General features: G+C 45.4%; 1 protein-coding gene across 3 annotated transcripts in view; it reads left to right on the top strand.

Annotated features, from left to right (window-relative positions):
* Positions 1–5,392: 5,392 nt before the first annotated feature.
* Positions 5,393–20,808, top strand: part of GFOD1 (glucose-fructose oxidoreductase domain containing 1) — a 69,464-nt gene continuing 54,048 nt past the window's right edge. For all 3 annotated transcript variants that reach the window (XR_006178497.1, XM_042869471.1, XM_042869472.1), the window contains exon 1: positions 5,393–5,645. Coding sequence is in view for 2 of the 3 variants with exons in the window: in XM_042869471.1 (XP_042725405.1) it covers positions 5,393–5,645 (253 nt within the window). In the remaining variant the exon portion in view is untranslated. The remainder of the gene's footprint in view (positions 5,646–20,808) is intronic.

Genomic DNA, 20,808 nt, shown 5'->3' on the forward strand with positions numbered 1-20,808 from the left:
TCACATTTGTTTTCTCAGTGCATAAAAAGGAAGGACTTTTTGAGTAGCTTTTGTTGTTTTTTTTTTCTGTTCGGGATAAAAATTGTCACAAACCAATTTATGAGCCATAAGTTTGAAGTTAAAATTGAAGTAGGAAGACTGTGTAGGATGACAGGATCGTACTTCAGGTTTGAGGGGGCTTTGGGGACAGTTAGATGGGTTCAGCTTCTCCCAGGAAATGATACTGCAGAGATTCAACATCTTCCCAGCTCTCACAGTGCCTGTGCTTGTTGTAACAAGCACAGAAAATTTCTTGCCTACCCTGACTGAATCACTGAGCGTTTGTCCAACAGGAGCAGGTTTTCCATTGTGAAATGGAGCTGATGTGCAGTATGCTGGAGGGCTCTCCAAATCTGCAGTACTTAACATGTGTTATTCACGCAGATCTATTTTCCTTTAAAACTCATCCCACACCTGACTCCTTCAAGGCTTCTTGCAAGCCCCATTGTAGTCCTACCCACTTCCAGAGACAGGACACAGATAAGGGGACAGCTGCCTGACTGCAGAGCAGAACAACCTTGCATCCATCTCCTGTCAAAGTGCATTTTTTACCCGACTGAACTCCTTCACAACACGTGTTGCATGGAAAGACTCAAAAACCTTGACACTGCACATGCTTGCTGTCATGCAGTCCCCTGTGACTAATAAATCGATGGTGCTCTGCTGCCTTCATCCAGTAGAAACATCTCAGCTGCCCTGTGAATGGTGTGGAATTCTATTGCTTTAGTAATAATCACTTCCGCAGCACATTACAGCTATTTGCACAGTGCTTAACAAGTGTGATGTGGCACTAACTACTGCTTAGGCTCAAAACTATTTTTCAGAATTAAGAATTTCAATATGACTCATTGAGTGGAAAAATACAGATCATGGCCTGAACAAGCGAGTAGCCCGTGAGAAAGGGCTTGAGTTAACTTGGAACACAAGTAAACTGCCACTAGCTTCTGCATGCAGCTAGAAGAAACTTGTTTTGAGAAACTACTGTGTAGATGTAACCAATCATCCTTGCTTTCTGTGAATGACCTTGCTTATACTGATATGTGTGCTTTACTGTCTCCCGCTGTTATATATATGGTCATGGTACTAGGGGGGGGTAGCAGACCTCTTGCTGGCTGCCACTGGGGCCTGGTGGGGGTAGTCCCAGGGCAGGCACTCTATTGGCCACCCCAGGTAACATGAGCACCTCTTCATTAAACTGATGAACTTCGTGTACTTTCTTGTGGGTCAGTAAACCTCATGCAGAAGTGCTGGTGCTTTTCATTACGCTTACTCACTCTGTTATAATCTTTTTCTGCATGGTACTTATATGAGAATCCCCTTCTCCACGTGTCTACTTATGCCTGACAGCAGCCATGGATTTGCTAGGCAGCTTAGTAAGATTTAGCCACTGCTGTCCAGTCTCTTGCATTCATCCAGGGTCTCGGGATGCCTGGCAGGAACACTTGCAGCAGCCAGAGCTCTCCAGGAAAATGGGCTGTTACTGACCTGTGCCTGACAGGAGCTCATGAAAGTCAGCTAGGCCAAAACTGCAAGGGTCTACAAGTTCAGTACACCATTTTGGGTGCTCAGTTGCTCTCAATACCCACAAAATAGCAAGTTCTCAAGACCCAACAAAAAACATTGTACTTGAGCATCAGTTACTACTCATGTAAAGTGGGAATGCTCATACTTGTTTGTCTTCCTTCACTAGATGTTTACATAAATAGAGTGGAAATTGTACATACTTAAATCCTTCTGTGTGTCTTGAACAGAGTGCTAACAACTTCTGAAGTATTTTGTTAGCAATGTAGTTTCTTAAAGCCTTGCTATTTTCCTTAAAGCCCATTCACGCTTGGCATAGATATCTTGTAAAGAATGGTTTTGGAAACAGGAAAAGAATAAACTGAAAATATACAGAGCAGGCTAAGAGAGACTGGGTTTGGATAAAACTCCCACTGAAAAGAACGACAAATGGCACACACTCCACTTTTTTTCTAGTGCTCTCCATTGCACTTTGGACCAATGCCACAAATGTTAAAGCAGTTCCCATCCTTCTGTCCCACAACAAGACCCACTGTGGGTTGCACTTCTCAGGAATGAATTTCACATGATCACAGCATCACTGAATCATAGGGGTTGGAAGGGAGCTCTGGAGGTCGTCTAGTTCAAATCCTGCTAAAGTGGGGTCCCTGGAGAAGATTGCACAGGAAAGTCTGTCCAGAGGAGACTCCACAAACTCCATGGGCAGCCTGCTCCAGTGCTCTGTCATCCTCACAGTAAATAAGTTTTTCTCAGTGGAAATGTATTCAAAGAGACATTAAAACAAAATGTATGGCCGATCAGACTTCTGTTTGTCTGAGAAATTGCAAGCTGCATCATATTAGATGTAAAAAAGGACTTGAGCAACACAGTTCACACATCGTTTCTAGTGTGGTACATGACTCAGTAAGGCTGAGTGGGAGAACCAGACAGGTCTGAATCACCACTTTTTCCTCCTCTCTGAAACAGTATTATCTCCAAGCAAATAATTTCCAGTCTCACAGACGCGGCAGTTCAGTAGAGGCAACCACAAACCTCACGTCCCAGAAGGAGCCAACTGGTTAATGAAAATTCACAGCTGCTTCGTATTTGAAGACACTGATGTATGTAGAAGGAAATTAGTTAATTAATCTTACAATTCTGGAACTTGAGAAGTATTTGGAGAGACAGTGAGCTCCATTTCATGATTTCACAGAAGCCATGTATTATTTAGCTCTTTCCATTGTTCAGACTGATGTATGAGAAATGCAGCTGTGCAGTCTGACAGGAAAAATGAGAAAGACCAGATTTCAAGAACAGAGAAGTAAGAAAGAAAGAGTTTGAGTTCCCAACGTTCTATCAAACAGATCTGCATTTTTTCTGGCAAGTTCAGTGGGCAAAGAACAGAAACCTGTGCAATACGTGGGAAGACCTTCACACATTTTGACAAGTAGATTGAGGACTTTTATCTGCTAAGAGATGACTACATTTGGAAAACCACCAACATTCTGCATTTTCCTTAAGCCAACTAATAACAAGCATTCGCACATCACGTGTGCTTGACTGATCCTTTCATACCCTCTTGCATCTTTTAACATCTAGTACCTACAACTTACTAACTAGATTGGTAATATTAAAATGAAGCACAAAGCTAAATAATGGTTGAATAAAAATAATTAAATGAAAAGTAAAAAAAAAAAAATTAAGAATTTCTGATTTTTATAATAATATCAATATTTAATAAAGAAGAAACCAGTACTGTTCTACAGAAATTACCTGAAATATGAAATTCAACTGAGAAGACAGTTTCAAATCTTTGCAAACAACTTTATCAGACTTCTGTAGAGGAGATATTAAGTAGGGATTTCTCATGTAAAGTTGGTGATGTACCAGGATATACACTGCATAGTAAAATGACATGGTGCTGCAAAACTCAACTGAAATACGTAATAGGACCAAAATGGTGATTGTAATGCTTTCATTACTTTATTGCTGATTGCTTTCATTTACAGAATTCAGAAATGCAGAAATGCATTTATGCTTTATGGTAATCAATTATTTCAGAATGAGAAATAGTCCAAACAACTATGTTCTTCGCTGTTTAAGGACAAAATTGTTTTCTATCAGAGAAATCCACATGTGCATGTATTCCTTGAAGGAAGCTGCAGCAACTGTAAGAACAAAATGTTGTCTCTCTTGACAAGACCGGCAGACTTAGGAATGGGAAGACATCAAAGATAAATGGAACACAGGAGGCCTCAAAGTTCCTGGAGTACACACAGCCCAAGGAGCCTCAGTTCCAGCTAGACGTGTTTTCAAAGCAGAGCACTTCAGTGCTGCCTTAACCTTTCTTGTACTGCACAAAAATATCGACTGGATTTGATAGTACGTAAAGTCAGTACGTAGCCAGTACAAGTAGTGATGTGGATTTTACCATGGATTCTGCTGGCAGTGATAATCGCAGTTGCCTACATTGCAGTGAGACCATACTCTACATCACTCAGAAGCTTATTGTCCTGCTTTGGCTTCCCTCAGCCCTTTTGAGTGCTCATGAGGACAGGCAAGCACAGCACGGTCATCCTATTTCACAGTTAACTGAGGAAGAATAGCACCTTGCTTTAGTGCAGACTGGTACGGGTCCACTGCAACTGATGGGGCACACAGCCCAGGGCAGGTCAGTCATTCACAAATGGTGTTGCTGTGCGTTCCCATGCCCAGCACCCTGACCATCATGATGGGCTTCTGCTGGACTTATTGCCCTTTAAGCACCCTGTCACAAAATTGGTGAATGGTCTGGAGGGGGAGACACACAAGGAGCAGCTGAGGTGCCTTGGTTGGTTCAGCACAGAGCAGAGGAGCTGAGGGAGACCTCCTATCAGCCTGCAGCTCCTCACGAGTGGAAAGAGTCAGGGCTGAGCTCTGCTCTCTGGTGGCAGGGACAAAGCCTGAGGGAACGGCACGGGGCTGTGTCAGGGGACGGTCAGGTGGTAGTTGGGGAAAGGTTCTGCACCAGAGAGTGGTGGGCATGGAACAGGCTGCCCAGAGCAGCGGTCAGAGCTGCAAGCTGCCAGAATTCCAGAAGCGTTTGGACAACACCATCAGACATTGGCTTTGAATTTTGAGTGGTGCCGCATGGAGCCAGGAGGCTCATTGATTGGAGGGTTCCTTCCAATTCCAGATATTCTATGGTTCAGTGAATCAAGGAAACGCCACACAACTGTGGTTACTGGACAAATGGCTGCAGTTCGCATTCCAGCTGTAGGGAGCCACATAGCACCCGTCTCCTCTAAGTCGGTGCTACCAGTGCATGGAAAGCACAGCATGGTCAGCTTCTTTTTGCCACACAGCGGTGTTATTTCAACTGCTTTTGTCTTTCCGCCCTTCTTCATTCTATTCTTCCTTCCTACCTGAAAGGAAGGAAGCACGAATGGAACACGTCCCCTGCCCCCCGGTGGCAGCAGGCCGCCCACCGCCGCCATTTTCGGCTCCTCCCGCCTGCCGCGCCCCCAGCCCCACACTCGCGGCTCGGGCCGATGGGCGGAGCCAAAGCAGGAGGGGTGGGGCCTGGCGGGCGGCAGCCACCAATGGTGCGGTGGGGGCGGGGCGAGCCGCCCGGGGAGGCGGCCGGCGGGCGGCCGCGGCCGACATGGCGGGGGAGCGGCGCTGCCGCCCGCAGTCTGAAGCGGGATGGCGGGGGCATGGCGGCGCTGCTGAGGCGGCGCGGGGCGGCGGCGGGGCCCGCTGACAGCGGGGAGCAGCGGGAGCCGCATCCCCTTCCCGGCCGCGCGGCGGCCGCCCTCGGGTGCGGGCGGCGCTGAGGGCGAGCGGGGGGCGGCCGTGCGCCCGCGCCGCCGCCATGCTGCCCGGCGTGGGGGTGTTCGGCACCGGGCTGACGGCGCGGGTGATCGTGCCGCTGCTGCAGGCGGAGGGCTTCGCGGTGAAGGCGCTGTGGGGCCGCACGGCCGAGGAGGCGGAGGAGCTGGCCAAGGAGATGAGCGTGCCCTTCCACACCAGCCGCATCGACGAGGTGCTGCTGCACCAGGACGTTGACCTGGTGTGCGTCAACCTGCCGCCGCCGCTCACCCGTCAGGTCGCCGTGAAGACGCTGGGTGAGTGCGGGGCCCCGCGGCCGCGGTGCTGCGGGCGGTGCCCGGGGGAGCGCCCGGCTCGGGGTAGGGCGGGCGGGCGGAGGACCCGAGGTGACGCTGCGCCTCATCCCTCTCCGAGCGTCTGTAGCCGCTCCCCGTCGCGTGCTGGGCTTGCGAATGATGCTGGGAAGCGGTGTGGCTGAGCCCGTAGCTCGCTGATGCAATCTGCTAGCAACGGAGCGAAAGAATTGAAACAAAAAGGTGTTCGCTGGGAGATCAGCCGTGCCCGGTTCTCTCTTTCAGCCTCCTCTTCAGTTTGCTTTCCTCCGGCTACTCCGGTGCCGCCTGTTTGCCTGCTGTAGAGGTAGTAACACCTACTAACCGGCCCCTGTCTCCCTGTTGTTTCGGAGAGAAATGTCTGCCGCTCGATTTTAATTTGAATTTCGTGGAAATGGAAGTTGTGGTGTGTCGAAGCAGGTGGCAGTGAGGGATGGGAGCTGTGCTTCCCGAGCAGCCGCTCTCCCTTCACTTCCTCCCCACTCTGTGCCTGCTCGCCCCGGAGCTGCCTTCTGCCTGCTGCTGGGCTTGGCGTTTATCAGGTGGGGCTTCAGGGTCCTCTGACCAGCGTGAACAGTTCCTTCTTATGATAAGGAAAGGATGTGGGTCTTTTAAAAAAAAAAAAACAAAAAAAAAAAACAATACCACATCTTTCTTTTTTTGGTATGTTTGTTTTCCTCCTGGGGCTTCGTGCACGAAGCACTGTGTGGCAACCAGTGGTAGGACATGGGCAGCTGTACCAGAGGTTCTACTCATAGAACCTCGTCTTCAAGAGGGCTGAAAGTGATGTCCTGCATTGCAGGAGATTGAAGAAAGCCAGTGTTGTTCATTGATACACCCTGATCTGGTTTCCATGTGGGGAGAGGCATATATGTCCTGGAAAGCTGCGGGCTCCATTTTTTTTTCCTAACCTATATTTTGCTTTTTGAAGTCCCTTGTTGCTAGAAGTGCTGTTTTCAGGCAAAGAGGTTTCGTTATCAAAAAGCAAGAGCCTGGGGCAGCAGCCAGTGGGTTTGCATCGTGTGCCTGTGTTTGCACTGTGAGTTCTCAGTGCCTTCAGCCCACTGCCTTCTTCCTGGTGTGGGCACTGGAGGTGGTGTGGGGCCAGGCAGGTGTCCTCACAGCTGTGTGCTCAAACAGTGCCACAGGAAGCGTGTGGTTGTGTTGTTGTTGCTAGTGCTGTGACATACAGGCACGTATTGCTGCTTTATGCTTAATCTGGGCACGGTGGCCCAGCCCTTCAACCACTACTACAATGCAAAAGTGTGAATTCAGCCTTGGTTCAGGAAGTCCCCCAAACTGTAGCTTCCTGGAAGCAGGGAGGGAGAAAATAGCAAGCTTAAAAGCTCTATTTCCCTCCTGATAACTTTTCCACTGGTGTCTTCTGCTTATCTCTGTTAGAAACAGAGCCAGATCCAGTTCAGGAGCCTGTTCTGCAGTTCTCAGCTGACTTACTGCTTGGTAATCAGGAAGGATCTGCACTTAAATATTTGGGTGAGCCTAGAAACCGGTCTGAGTGTTGAGTAAGGATGTTTTCCCTTCTCACTGAGCAGAAATGTTCAGCATGTCTGCTAGCATCGTTCTGCTTTCACCCTGCCTGTGTGCACCAGCAATGCAGTTGTGTCTCAGGCCTGGCCAGGAAAGGGGATGGGTTCACATGCAGACACACAGTGTGTCACCAGAACTCTTGTGTTTAGCATCAGAAGAGATCCTGGTACAGTGCAAGCCTCCACCTCATTAGAAATTGTCAGCGTAATCCCTCTACCATATTTAACTGAGTCAATTAAATATGACTTTCTTCAGATGCTCACTGGAATTTGCACCATGTGACTGAGTAGCTGCTGCATCACTTGAAGTGATTGCTGCAGGTGGAGCTGAGAAGCCCTTGATGGCATTTCATGTCTGTTTTAGGGAAAGCTGCAGCCATTTCTGTGTTTCTGTTGCTTTGGTACTTGAGTCAAGTCAGTTTAACTGAAGAGAATTTATTGTGAAGGTTCTTGTGAACGCTTATGCTTTGCACTGGCACTAAATGCCAGATGTTCTTCAAGCGCGTTTCTGGAGATGGGAACCTACTGCTTGTTTTTGCTTCCTCTCGTGTTCAGCCATGGACAGAAGCACTAAGCTACATGCTAAGTGTCCGCTGCATACTTGCAGCCATGTCTGCACAGCATTATTTTTGAAATGTTTATGTTGCAGTAGTACCTGGTAGGAGTCTGTTCTGCCTGGGGACTGTGCAGGCAGAGTACAACTTTCCCAGCCCTGTGCAGCTTGTTCCTCTTAAGAGCACTTAAATTTGTTTGCTGACCAGTGCTTCTGTACTTGATCATGGTCATGAGGGAGCATCTTCATGAATAAAGAGGCATAAATTGTGCTGCTGGGCTCCTGCCTTCCCTTTGTGCAGACAGGTGGTACAGGCCTGTCGTTTGGAAGGTGTTTGTGGGAGCCTGGAGGTGATGAAATGCTGGCAGAGTATTGCTGGGCCTACCCCTGAGATCAAAGAAACATCACCTGTGCTGGAGTAATTCACAGATCTGATGTAATCTGTAATTCATGTACACATTCCTTTGCACTCACTCATACAAATTATTAAGACGTTACCGGGTTCTAGCTGTGGAACAGCTTCTGTGATCCACGTTTTATAATGTGCTAAGATCCTCTATTAAGGTAAGATACTATCACAATTATGAATATCAATGTAATATTTGTCCCGCAATATTGAATTTAAAACTGCCTGACAAGCAGTGACATTGAACAGAGCAAGCACTTGTGCTTGGAAGGCAAGCGACTTTGCAACGTATTAAAAGTGAATTATGGGCATCTTACTGCAAAAGAAAAAGTCAGATGCAGTGCTGTCTATCTTCAGTTTGCAGAGCTGGGAAGGAACGGCAGTGTTGCTGTTTTCTCCCATGATAGACATGAGAAAGTGAGTCCAAAGAGTGTGCTGGCAGGCAGCTGCAAGCCTTCATCTTGGTAGAATGATGGCTGTGTATATTTTAGAAGAAGCAGAACATAGCACACAGCTTTCCCATTGCCTTTTTTTCAGTACTGCAGACCTTTAATTCCAGTCTGGTTCCTGTGAAACTCCTGGGACTGAGTGCACAAGACGGTTAAGGTAGAAATGACTGTTCAGGTACCATTGTAAAATGAACAAAATAAACAAACAAAAAAAACCTTGTTTCCTTCCTGGCTTTTAGGTCAAATACACTTTCCTACTTTTTCCTGGTGAAAGTAAATGCCAGTTCAGGTTCTGTGGTGGTAATGTAATTTAGATGCCCAGTATGGAGCACTGGGGGTGCTGGGGCACTGAATTCTCATTGCCATGACACACCCAGGTTTGCTGAGGCTGAGGAGCAGCTAGCAGGGGTCAAAATCCTTGTGCTGCACCAGGTGAGGCTGTGTCAGAGGTTACTTTGCCTATGGTTGCCTTGGCTAAAAAAAAAGCCTGCCCAAGTCCTCAGTCACTACACTTAGAACAGCAGCGTGGGGTACCAGGGCATGGGCACCCTCCTTTCTAAGACTAGAGAAGTTCTGAGAAAAGGTGTGTTTCTAGCTCTAGCTGTATATAGAGTATTGTGGTTATTTAACTTCAGGAGTAAATTACAGCATCCGTGACAGACTGAGCCCTATAAGGCAGAGGATAGATATTTTGTCATTGTTTTTCTTGACCCTGTAACTTTGTTCTTAATTGTGGTGGCCACTGTTCCATGTGCTGCAGTGCTGGGTTGACTGGTCCTTGCTCACACCCTTACTGCAATGACTTTCTTCCACACTACTGGGTTTGGGACTTGTCCTTTACCTATACAACCTGTCAGCATAAAGGACTGTCAGAGTGAGCTCGGCACTCTGTCAGCAGGTGAAGGAATTGGGTCCTGCTCCTGGAGTTTCCAGCTTTGGGGAGGTGTTTCATTAAAGGAGTTTACAAAGAATGCGTAGATAAATGCAGAGAAAGGAGAATCTCCTGGACAAATAAAAGAACAGTTTTCAGGCTTCCCAGTGTTGCTTCTACCCTCCTCTAAAGACCTCTTAATGCTCAAGTCTGACACCACATAACAGAGATTTGCCATGTGACTCCAGAGGTGGGTAGCTGAGCCTGAACACACTGAACTGTCTGCTTGTTTGAGACCTAAATCATGCTGAGGCATACTGCAGCTTATTGCCCTCTTCTCTGTATGTACAATAGATTTTTGTCCATTTAGCAGTAGTGATAGCAAAGCACCAAGGAGTAAAATGGAGTTAAATTCCAGGCAGCCAGAGCTGGTGTTTTCCACAAGCTGCTGCAGTGCAACAACACCCTTCACTGTTAATATCAGCTTGCCACAGCGTTATCCGGAGTTGCTAAGAATTGTACTGATTTCCTCAAACCACCAAAGCAGAAGCCTTTACCCTGCTGTGTATTTTTTTGTTACTTGTTTAATAACCCTGCCGCTCACATGAGTGAGCTGTCAAAGTCAGAGACCTAATTTACAAGGTCAGCATGCATACGTGCAACAAAACCACAGTCCTCACAGAAAAATGATCTCGGGTCATAAGACTTGATTTAAACAAATTTATTTAAATAGCTATGTAAGGAACAATCCCTTGTTATGTTCCCTAAATTGATTTAAGGTCTGGTCTGCACATAGATTTTGTAGTGGTATAATTATGACTGCTAGGGTTATGATTTCTTGAATGTAATAAAAGTTCCATGGCCATTAGAAGTCCAGCTGGTGTGTGTGCCATTCTTCACCCTTAATAATTTCTTTCTCCTGTGGAGGTGCAAATGGCCACTTGCATGTACATGCAGAGCATTTAGCTGGTATGAATTTGTCTTTACTACAAGTGTGGTCCAGCTCTGACTGTACTGGTACATTATAGAGCCAGTTCTATTTAGCATCATTTGCAAATGATACTGAATCAAGGAGGTGACGCTGACTCCTTCAAGGGTAGAGAGGCTTTGCATAGAGATCTTGACCATCTAGGGATGACTGGGCAGTCATTGACCACGTGCAGTGGGGGATGAGAGGCTGGAGTGAAGCCCTGCAGAAAGGGATCAAGGGGTTCTGGTAGGTGACAAGGATGCATCAGGCACAGCACTGCTGCTGGGTGAGGGGAGTGGCTGTCCCCTCTGTTCTGTGCTGTGTGGCTGCACCTCCAGCACTGGGGGCAGGTCTGGAATCACGATATAAGAGGGCAGGAGTTGGGCTGGAAGGTCCGTATGGGTCCCTTTCAGCTTGGGCTATTCAGTGACACTGAATAGCTGTACTCTCTGTGAAGGCTGGTGATGCATCAGTTCAAGTGATTTATTTTTGCAGATGTTGGGAGAAATGCAGTTTGGCTTTCAGGTCAGTATGAGCTTGAAGGCCTTTGAGCAAAAGCCCCAAAGGGTTTAAAGATTTTTTCTGTATTTGGTCAGAAGGTGGCTACTCTAAAAATGGGGTGAAGAGCAGGGGAGACTGAGCCTCACTGCATAGTAGAACTGGCACCGATTGCCCTCGTTACTCCAGCATTGCACAGAATCAACCTTCCTTGTTATTGTACCCATAACAAAGCTTAAAAAGTTGCCCTCTAACCTTGAGTGCTATAGGTGTCTCCTGTAGCTGCAATGGAATGGCATCCAAGGTGGCATAAGTACAGATTTTAGTAATGTGCAAGTCAGCAGTCTGACTCACAGACTAACAGGAGTCTTATGGTGTTGCTGAGGACGGGATCACATTGGGTGTATCCCCTCTTTTCTTTTGTGAAGAGATCATAGCAGCCTTCATTATAGCCCAGCCGGAGCTACTGGTGAAAGTTATTCATGAGACGTAACTCCTAGGTCTCAGTGTGGTGATGAACACAGAAAATGAGAACATGGTGAGAGAAACTGGCAGATGAGGTACATAAGTGGGTCTGATGATCGTCAGTGATGTAAGATAAAGATTTAACACAGGGTTCAAAATAATTTTGGTCATTTTCATCTGTTTTCTGATTTTAACTTCAGGGTATAAAGCGATGCCTTCAGTTCCATTGCAACAGCAGTTACAGCTTTAGTGAAGCAGATGGGGGTGGAAGAAAAGGTAACAGCTTTGTTTTGCATTCTGATGTTTCCATGGCTTTTATCAGCAATAAAGACCCTTGTTTTGGCACTTCCTTGCAGTGAATGTTTGGCAGCTCTAGCTCTTCCATCTGGTCATTATTTGCCAGGAAATGCCCAGAAGAGAGGTCATGGTTGAATTAAATATTGTCTCTAGGGTACTGGGCTTCACATAACTAATGAGAGGCCTTAATATAGAGAGCTTTTCAAAATCCAAAGAGTCAAGCAAGGACAGAACCATAAAATAGTAGTTATCCTTACTGCTGAATTGATGTTGCTTAAAAATGTGAAACGACTAAATTGAGCACTCACAGTTCTTTCTCTAGGTATTTATTCATGTGCATTATGCACTTACATTTGTACGTATAAATATACACATGTATGTACATTTATGTGCATAAAAGTTGAGTAGTGTTCTGATGAAAAATATTTAAATTAAAAAATTCCTGGAAGTTCCTCCCCTTCCTTTACTTCCTCCATCCATAAAAGACAATGCAGTTGCTACTGGTTTATGTGAGAGTAGGAAAGGGGTGAGATAATTGCTTAGAGAACATCTGGAAAGTGCTTTGCTGTCCATAATGCTAGTCAAGCTCACGTACATTAAAATAAATGTCAGAAATGTATCTCTGAAAGAGGCATTTAATAGCTCGGATTTTGATGTTGCTTACTCCACTGTGAATGCCAGTAAAGCTCTGCTGAATCAGAGGAAATAGTTGATGTTACTGAGAATCTGTGGTGGTCTGGAGGAAAATCAGCCACATAGCAGGGAGAGCAGGTTGGCCTTGCAGAAATGTGTCCTCCGAACAAAGATGCATTGTGTCCATGTAGGAACTGATTGAGAAGAGTCTTGGGACACCGTTGTGCAAATCTTCGCTGACTTTGGTTGTCTTCTTGAAGAGAAAGTCCCTGATTGCTTACAGGGAATATTTGTTGGGTGTAATAATTCATGTAAGTAGGAATTGGCATGCAAACTGCACTTGCACTGGTTCAGCAACAACAACAACAAAAAAACAGTTAAATGAAACTAAGCTACATCTGTGTAATTCCACAACTTGGTATGGTTGTGCTTGTGGTACATGTTATGGTGGCATGACTGTAGGAGTGAAAGTGTTTGGAGCAGAGCTGAATAGAAACATGAGCCCCAGCCTGTGAAAGTCAATTGGCCAATGAGTGTAATGGTACTTCCTGAATTCTTTTGTGACTTGTTAATTTCTTTGAAGGAACTTGTTGGGCAAAATGCTTTATGATTAGAGAAGATGAGATGCTTTGATAAAGACTCATTTCTAAGGCAGAGCAGTAACTGTAGTCCCTGAAATTAGCTTGTGAATGCAAAATACAGCATTTTCCAAACACATATGAAGGTGACCTGTGCTTCGTATCCTTGACTTGCAGGTAGAACTCATTGCTGATGTTGCTAAAGAATTCTGCTTAAAAATTACTGTGATGAGATGCTCAAATTGTGACATCCTACTTTGCTAAAATAGCCAAAATGTGTTTGGATGTGGTTTGTGACTGCTAGCATAGTTTCTGAGAGCCAAGTACCTGGAATGTTAATACTGCTAGTCATTTTGTTTGCTGGACTCCATCATCTAACCTTTAGGAAAAAGCATTCTGATACTTTGTGTGCCTGAACTGAGCAAGGTCTTATGCTTGCGAGTCATCTGTCTGATGAATGCATCTTGTAAGTACTCATCTGTGTGCCCATGTGGTTTGACTTGGTGTAGGTTAGTAGATTTATCTGTCTTTGATCATAATGCCATTAGCCCTTGCTACTCTTCATGTGAATCTGCATTGATACTGTGAGTGCTGCTGTCAGAAACTGCAGATCTGCTCACATAGATCGAGTGATCCCTTCTGAGGGCTGCTTCCCCCAGATATTTCCCACTGTGCAGAGGGAGCAAAGCAGCTTCTGAAGGAAATGCAGGAATTTGGAGGGACTTTCTTCTTTGGGGAATATTCACAGTTGGCAGTGATCAGTGGCAGTGTTGAGCTGTAGAACTGTATTTGGCACTGAATATTCTGGAGGTTGCTGTTGCAAGTAATCATCTCAGTATCCGTCCTGTATTTAACAGATGCTATAAAAAATATTATGAATTCAGTTTTCTGTGAGCAGTGATAGATCAGCAGCTGGGAGGTTTGTGTATTTGTTTTTAATGGGAGTTTCTCTGTGGTATATTGCAGACCAGGAAAACCTTTTCTTCAGCAAACAAGGAGGGTTTGGCAGGGCTGGAGGGAGGAGTTGCTTTTCTTTTTTTTAACTTTTGAGTGATCAACAGTAGCATGAACGTATGCAATGCTGTTTGCAAATACATCAGTTTAAGCCGTTGCTTAAGGTTGTGATGGAAGTTCAGATTTGCAGCTGCTGTTGAGTAGAGTTTAAGTGTACAAAGATATTTATCTTTGTTAATGACCTGGATGAGAGCACTGAGTGCACATTCGGTGAATGTGCAGATGACACCAGGTTGGCAGGAAGGGTCAATCTGTGTGGGGATTAAGGTGGCCCTGCAGGGAGATCTGGACTGGCTGGTTGGCTGGGCTGAGGCCAGTGGGATGAAGTTCAACAGGACCAAGTACTGGGTCCTGCAATTTGGCCTTAACAACCCCAGGTATCACTATGGGCTTGGGGGAGAGTGGCTGGGAGATTGTGTGGTAGAAATGGACCTGGGATTGTCGATGCTCAGGTCGCCAAGAAGGTCAGTAGTATCCTGGCTTGAAATTGTGTTACCAGCAGGAGCAGAGAAGTGATCATCCCCCTGTACTCAGCCCTCAACCTCGAGTACTGTCCTCAGTTTTGGGCCCCTCACTATAGGAAAGACACAGACCCTCGAGCATGTCTGCAGAAGGCAATGAAACTGTGAGGGGGTCTGGAGCACAAGTCTTATGGGGAGTGGCTGAGGGAGCTGGGATTGTTCACTCTGGAGAGAAGTAGGCCTGAAGAGTTACCTTATTGCTCTCTACAACTACCTGAAGGGTATTTTTCAGTCCTGTTCTGTCTTTTAAGACTGTTTGCTCATGGCCTTCTCATTCGGACAGAATAACCTGAGGATGCTGGGTGAAAATCAGCACAGTGCTGGTGTTCTGTAACTGTACTTAAAAGGAGTTTGCACCAAATAGAATTGAGCTGCCAACAACCACATGCAAGACCTTTCCTTCTGTCTGCATCTGCTTTTCCCCAGATTAGTAGGGAGGCAGAGCTGTTAAAAACATTCCCATCACTTGGTGCCCAAAGGAAAACTGGGACGATCCATCAAATCTACCTTTTGGCGAGGCATTAAAACTTCTCCTGAAGCATCTGAAATACACTGCAACAAGTGCAGTATTAAGTGACCTTGTGAGCTCTGCAGTAATGGGTGGGGGAAGGAAGGGAGAGGATTTTGAGGTTTTTGCTTGCTTACTGCTTACTCTCATATATCCTTTTGCTGAAAAGGATGAATAAAAGTTAGCTGTTCGGGAAGTGACTAAGATGTGAGGTTAATTTGATAGCATAGAAGAATAAGAAACTGTTGTTTGGCTACCAAGAATGTATTTTATCAAGGCAGGACATGGCTTTCACTCTATATTCAAGACAATTGCATATTTTCAGAATTCACACACGCTGATAAAGTTTCCTGCTTGGCATTATTGGGTGCTTGCACCTCTACCAATGCCACCAAGGTAATAATGACCAATACTTTCAATATTTAAAACTTTCTTCCTGATCTTGTGATGCTAGCCTAAGTTATGCATGGGCTGGGTGGTGCATAAAGCTGGCAACTGCGTGGTGGAATTGGTCACATCATGTCAATTATTGTCTTATGGTTCTAATGAGTGTGAATATACGTGCATATTCTTATGTGTACCAAAATCTCTACTTAGAACACACTTTGGATAGCTGTGTGCTGGAGTATGAGGCTTGTGATATGACTGCAACTATATAGAACAGAAAATGAGACTAAGACAAACTCCTTTGCACCTCAGATTGGAAAACCATACTGTGAGCCTGAGTTTTGATATAGCTGTGCTGTTCCAGCCTCTAAACCTGTAATTACAAGAGTATGAGAGATGGATTGATGTGGGCAGTGGTTAGGATATTAATTAAAATACCGTGGCTCATGTGAGTAACAATAGCTGAGATTTACCTCTAGATTTCCTTAAAGAATTTAATCTTTGGTGTTCATACTTCTATCTACCTGCAAGCTAATGCAATTCAGGCTTTTCCCCATGAATGTATGGATGCAGTTTATTCTTCCCATGTTTTGAATCGAATTATGAAGAGGCAGAGTGAAGAACTTGGACAGCTGGGGTCAGGAATCTGTATGCATCTGGTTCCTAATTTCACAGGACCTATAGCCCTTAGTGTAGAACTGTGAAGATACTTTTCTTCTGTTCTTTTTTCATAGCTCTGACAAGAGATTTTACTGTGACTGGAAGGTGCCTTGACCCTTAGACAGCTTGCCCTGTGTCTCTTTTGCTGAAAAGCAGGGGGATACATGCAGTTGTCCAATTGGCAGTCAGTATACTAAGTTGTCAGTGCTGAGATGACTATTATTTGGTGAGAGGCAACCAGGGAGACTCTACTGCATCATGCTTTAAAAGTCAGTTCCTGAAAGGTCTGGTGGGGCACTGGCACAGGCTGCCCAGGGAAGCTGTGGATGGCCCCATTCCTGAAAGCATTCAAGGGCAGTATGGATGCAGCCCTGCCCATGGCTGGAGGCTTGAAACTAGGTGGTCTGTAAGGTCCCCTCCAACTTAAGTTGTTCTGTGTTTCTGTTGAACTTAGACTTTGCAGACCTTTCAAATTGGCCCACCTGGAGTTTGGGTAGTACTGAGGACTCCAAAAGAACTTTTGTGTGCTTGAAATAAGAAGACTTTGAAAGCTTCTCATTTGTTACTGGCAGAAAGTTGTGTCTTTGAAGTTGCTTGCTTTCCAGCCGTGACTGTTTTGTTACAGACCTCCAAAGAAACTAGTATGCTACCAAACATAGCATTAGACAAAATGAGAAGCCAAACCCAATCAGTTGCATTGTCCTGGGATTTCTGTGATATTAGAAAAGGAGGACTAAATAAAGTGGTTTTTTTAAACAGATACTTTTTTTGTGTGTAATGTTTGCTTTATGGCTGATACCTTAATTGCCAAGTTTCGTATTGGAGCACGTGGTTAATCTGTAAATGCTGGAATTGGGATAAGGAGAGTGCCATTCATGATGGAAATGTGTAGTGAAACCTGTGAGTACTGAACTGTTGTAGAGCTTAAGCAGCAGCAAGCTTTTGCCAGAACAGAAAATACAGTATTGTTTTTGCATGGCTGGTTTTCTTATTCAGCATCTGCCATTTGACTTGTTACCTTCATTTGAAAGCAGTACTAAAGACAGAACATGTCTAGGGCTTTGATCACTGACAGCCCAAGCTGTCCTTACATCCCTGTACAAGGCATAGAAGCCATGCAGGCTCACATCTTTTCTTTGTCTCCTTTTGCAGGAGCCACATGCTTGCTGCAGGTTTCTTGAATGTGGGAGGCTGTACCCATCTCTTTGTAAAACCTCACACTGAAAGGGGGTAATGTGCTTTGGCATTTCTCATCTTTGAAAATACGCACTTACCCAGAGCTAGGAACCATCAGACAACATCTGACTGGAAAAGGAGGATGTGTTTCAGGGGCTGTCCTCGGGGCCTGAGTATGAGGCACCTGCCTGGTTAGGAACAGAAAGAAAGATGCCTATGGAAAGTTGAAATGGAGACCTGTGATGCTGACAAACATGGCCAGAGGAAACCAGCTGAAGAAAGGTCTGTGAGGAGTGAGTGTGCTGAGGGAGTAGGAGAGGTGTAGCGCAGTGCTGCTGCAGCAGGACTTGCAGCAAACAGAAGGAGGGTGTAGCTGGTGGCTGTGTCAGCAGTTCAGAGCACTTCTTTGCTCGCTTCCTAGATGGCTGTGAGCTGCGTTCCTGCTTCCTTACCCTCTTGTATTTGCTCATCCTCAGAAGACTGAGCAGAAGTTGCCCCAGAAGTGTCTCTAGGAGTGGGTGATGGGATGCAACCGGGAGGAGGTGGCTGAGGCTGGTCCTGGGGCAGGGCCTACATTGTGCTGGGGAAGGGAGAACCTGAAGGGATTCTGGAGTGGAGGAAGACATAACTGAATTTGATGGGAAAGAATTCAGTGGGAGCTATAGCATCTCCAGAACTGATATACAGTAAATTAATGAACCTTCCTTGGAAGTAAAAGTGCTTTAAAAAATAATTAAAGTGGTGTGCATCTTCTAATGTTCTTTCTGCAAACTAGCTAGAGCTTAACTGAGGAAGGTGTTCTACATGTAAGCTCTCTCCCTGTGGAAATGAACTTCATGGATTTGACTGAGAAATAAAGGGACTTGCCTGGCACTACTGGCTCCAATTTGAATTTCCATGTGCAGGGCATGCATGACAAGCAGTGTCCTGCTTTGGCAGAAATCAATTTAGGCACCAAATGTGGCAGCTTACTGAAGATATCTCTGTAGCAGTGACACATGAAAAGTTAGCATTTCTTAGAAGAGAAAGAGGGCAAAGAGAAGTTGAGCATAGTTACAGGATGTTATTTATTAAGCAGTGGCAGTGAATATCTGCTTTAGCATCACTAAGCCACCAGATGTTTAATAAGAACCTTGCTGAATAACTTCAGATTTTGCCAAAGCCAGTGAGATCTGTTTGGCTTGATGTGACGTGGAGATGCATCAGAAGTTGCCCAGACTCAAGTCCTTTCAATTATGTAAGCTGTCTGCTTCTTGCCTCAGTTGCTGAAGTGCACTAGCCAACGTGGCCTAGCTGGTAACAATTCAGCCTATAAGAGAGTGGGTAAACATAGTTTGAAACCTCAGACATGGATTTCGGGCTCCAGGGCAAATCTTTGCTTCTATTCTCTGGGAAGGGGAGCAGCATTGAGCAGAGCTCTGTTGAGACTTGGTCACACTTGCTGCCCTCAGCTCTGTGTCACAGCCCTGCCATCTGCCTCATTCAGCTGTCACCCAGCTCCTGTGAGGCACTGCAGGGCTCTGTCTGTTAGCCAGACTTGTGTTATGCTGTCTGGTTCTGGCAGTGGTTTGCCTACTGTGTGTTTCAGCTGTGCAGCAGGCATTACTGTAGAATCACAGAATGGTTTGGGTTAGAAGGGATCTTAAAGACCACCCAGTTCCAACCTCTCTGCTGTGGGCAGGGTTATGGGCCCCATCCAACCAGCACTGAACCTTCCAGTGATGGGGCATCCACAGCTTCTCTGGGCAACCTTTACCATCACCTCATCACCCTCTAGACTGAATATTCTGAACAAATTCTTTCAAATTTAACCTCTTTTAGTTTAAAGCCATTATCCTTGTCCTGTCACTCTGATCCCTGACAGTCCCTCCCTGGGTTTCTTGTAGGTCCCCTTAGGTGCTGGAAGGCCTCAGTGAAGTCTCCTTAGAACCCTCTCTACTCCAGGCTGATCAACCCTGGCTCCCTCAGCTTCCCTTCACAGGAGAGATGCTCCAGCAGCAGTGCACAAACTTACTTGTTGTCGCATTTAATTGGAGTTAAATGCTCCAATGATTTATAAATAAATAGTGCTGCTAAGAGCATCTCCATGACATCATTTTTGGAGACCCAAGCTGGAATTTCCTATTCCACACCAATAGTTGAGTGTATTTCCAGAGCTTTGGGAGTTCCCTTCAAGTGGTTGGTAGGCAACAAATTTTTTGTAGGAGTTGAGTTGAGTTGTTAGAATTACCTGTGGCTCAGTTAGGCCCCAGTGCAGAAGGGCAGCAAGCAACGTGGGGCTTTATTTGCTCAGTACTTCTGCTTTGGTCAGACAAGGCTTAAGGTCGTGCCTTAGCTACATGCAAAGGGCTTTGTGTCTGGAGGGGAATGAGATGAATGGAAGAAAGGTGTTTAGGTCCTCATGAATCCTTTCTGAAGCTTTTATGTGCTATTAGTCTCTGGAGAGTGAATGCATGGCAGAACTCTTTTCTTGGGGCAGGCTTTCCACTTTGTGAATTAAAGAGTATAACTTGAACAAAGAAAACAAACACAGCTGTGAGGATGTGGATGATGTTTTACATGAAGAAAAATAAAATCCTGTGATGTTGCTCAAGTGAGGTGCCATCACATTGTCCTCAGACACCTACTTTCTCTTAAATTCCCAAGAGGGAAAAATACGATGATTATTTTAACTTAATACTTAAACAGTTGCAGAAGACACAAATGGGGAACTGAGAGCGAAACAATTTTATTGATTTATTTTCAGAACAGCCTGGTGGTCCTTGAACTAAAAATTGCTGAGAAGCTTGTCAGTTACAGCTAGTTGAGGGTTGTCCATCTCTCACTCAGTTCTGTGCATGTGCTGCCACATTTCTGAACCCTAGGTTTGAAGTAGAGAGCTAAGGGACCTGTCACTGGCTTGCTTGGCTTGGCCCAAGGGAGCAGCTTAGATTCTTCCTAACATGGCTATTTCTTGAGTTTGCATGACTCTGTATAGTTAAAGTATGTTTTTCTTCTCTTGGTTTCTTTTTATCCAAGTTGTTCTCATGCAAGTTATTTTGGATTAGATAGGATTTACAAGAAAGAGTGCACATTACATTTCAAGGTTTGCTTCTACTATTGCATTGACGTAGTGATTCCCTATCCCCCAGGGTCAAACCTCTGGCCTAAGAGCCAGAATTTAAGAAGATTTTTCTGTAGGGTGGAGGAGTATTTTGTGATTTCACCCTCTCCCTCTTGTGCTGGTCCTTCATTATTTCACACTCCACCCATAGAAAATGGAAGAAAAGGCTTGTTTAGCCTTTTCTGTGATCTTTATGTGTAGCCATCTGCTTGGGAGGCGTTGATGACATTATGTACAGTTTGATCTTCTGGTGACTCATTTCTGAATGCTGGTACATCCCTGTATACTGTTAAGCCATCTTTGAACCTTGCTGTGTCACAGCAGTGTATGCGAAGAATAAATCTGCTGTAGTCGGTCAAGTAACACCAGCATGAAACTGAAGTGGCCAGAAAATCACGTCTCCTTTTTTTTCTAGCTCGTGTAGTGAAAGCCTCAACTGAGCACAGAGAATTTCAAAATTTGATTTGCCTACTAAAGAGACTGGCCAAGTG

Source organism: Lagopus leucura, unplaced genomic scaffold (assembly GCF_019238085.1).
Source record: "Lagopus leucura isolate 7727_CA_CO unplaced genomic scaffold, USGS_WTPT01 Super-Scaffold_100002, whole genome shotgun sequence".
Lineage (NCBI taxonomy): Eukaryota > Metazoa > Chordata > Aves > Galliformes > Phasianidae > Lagopus > Lagopus leucura.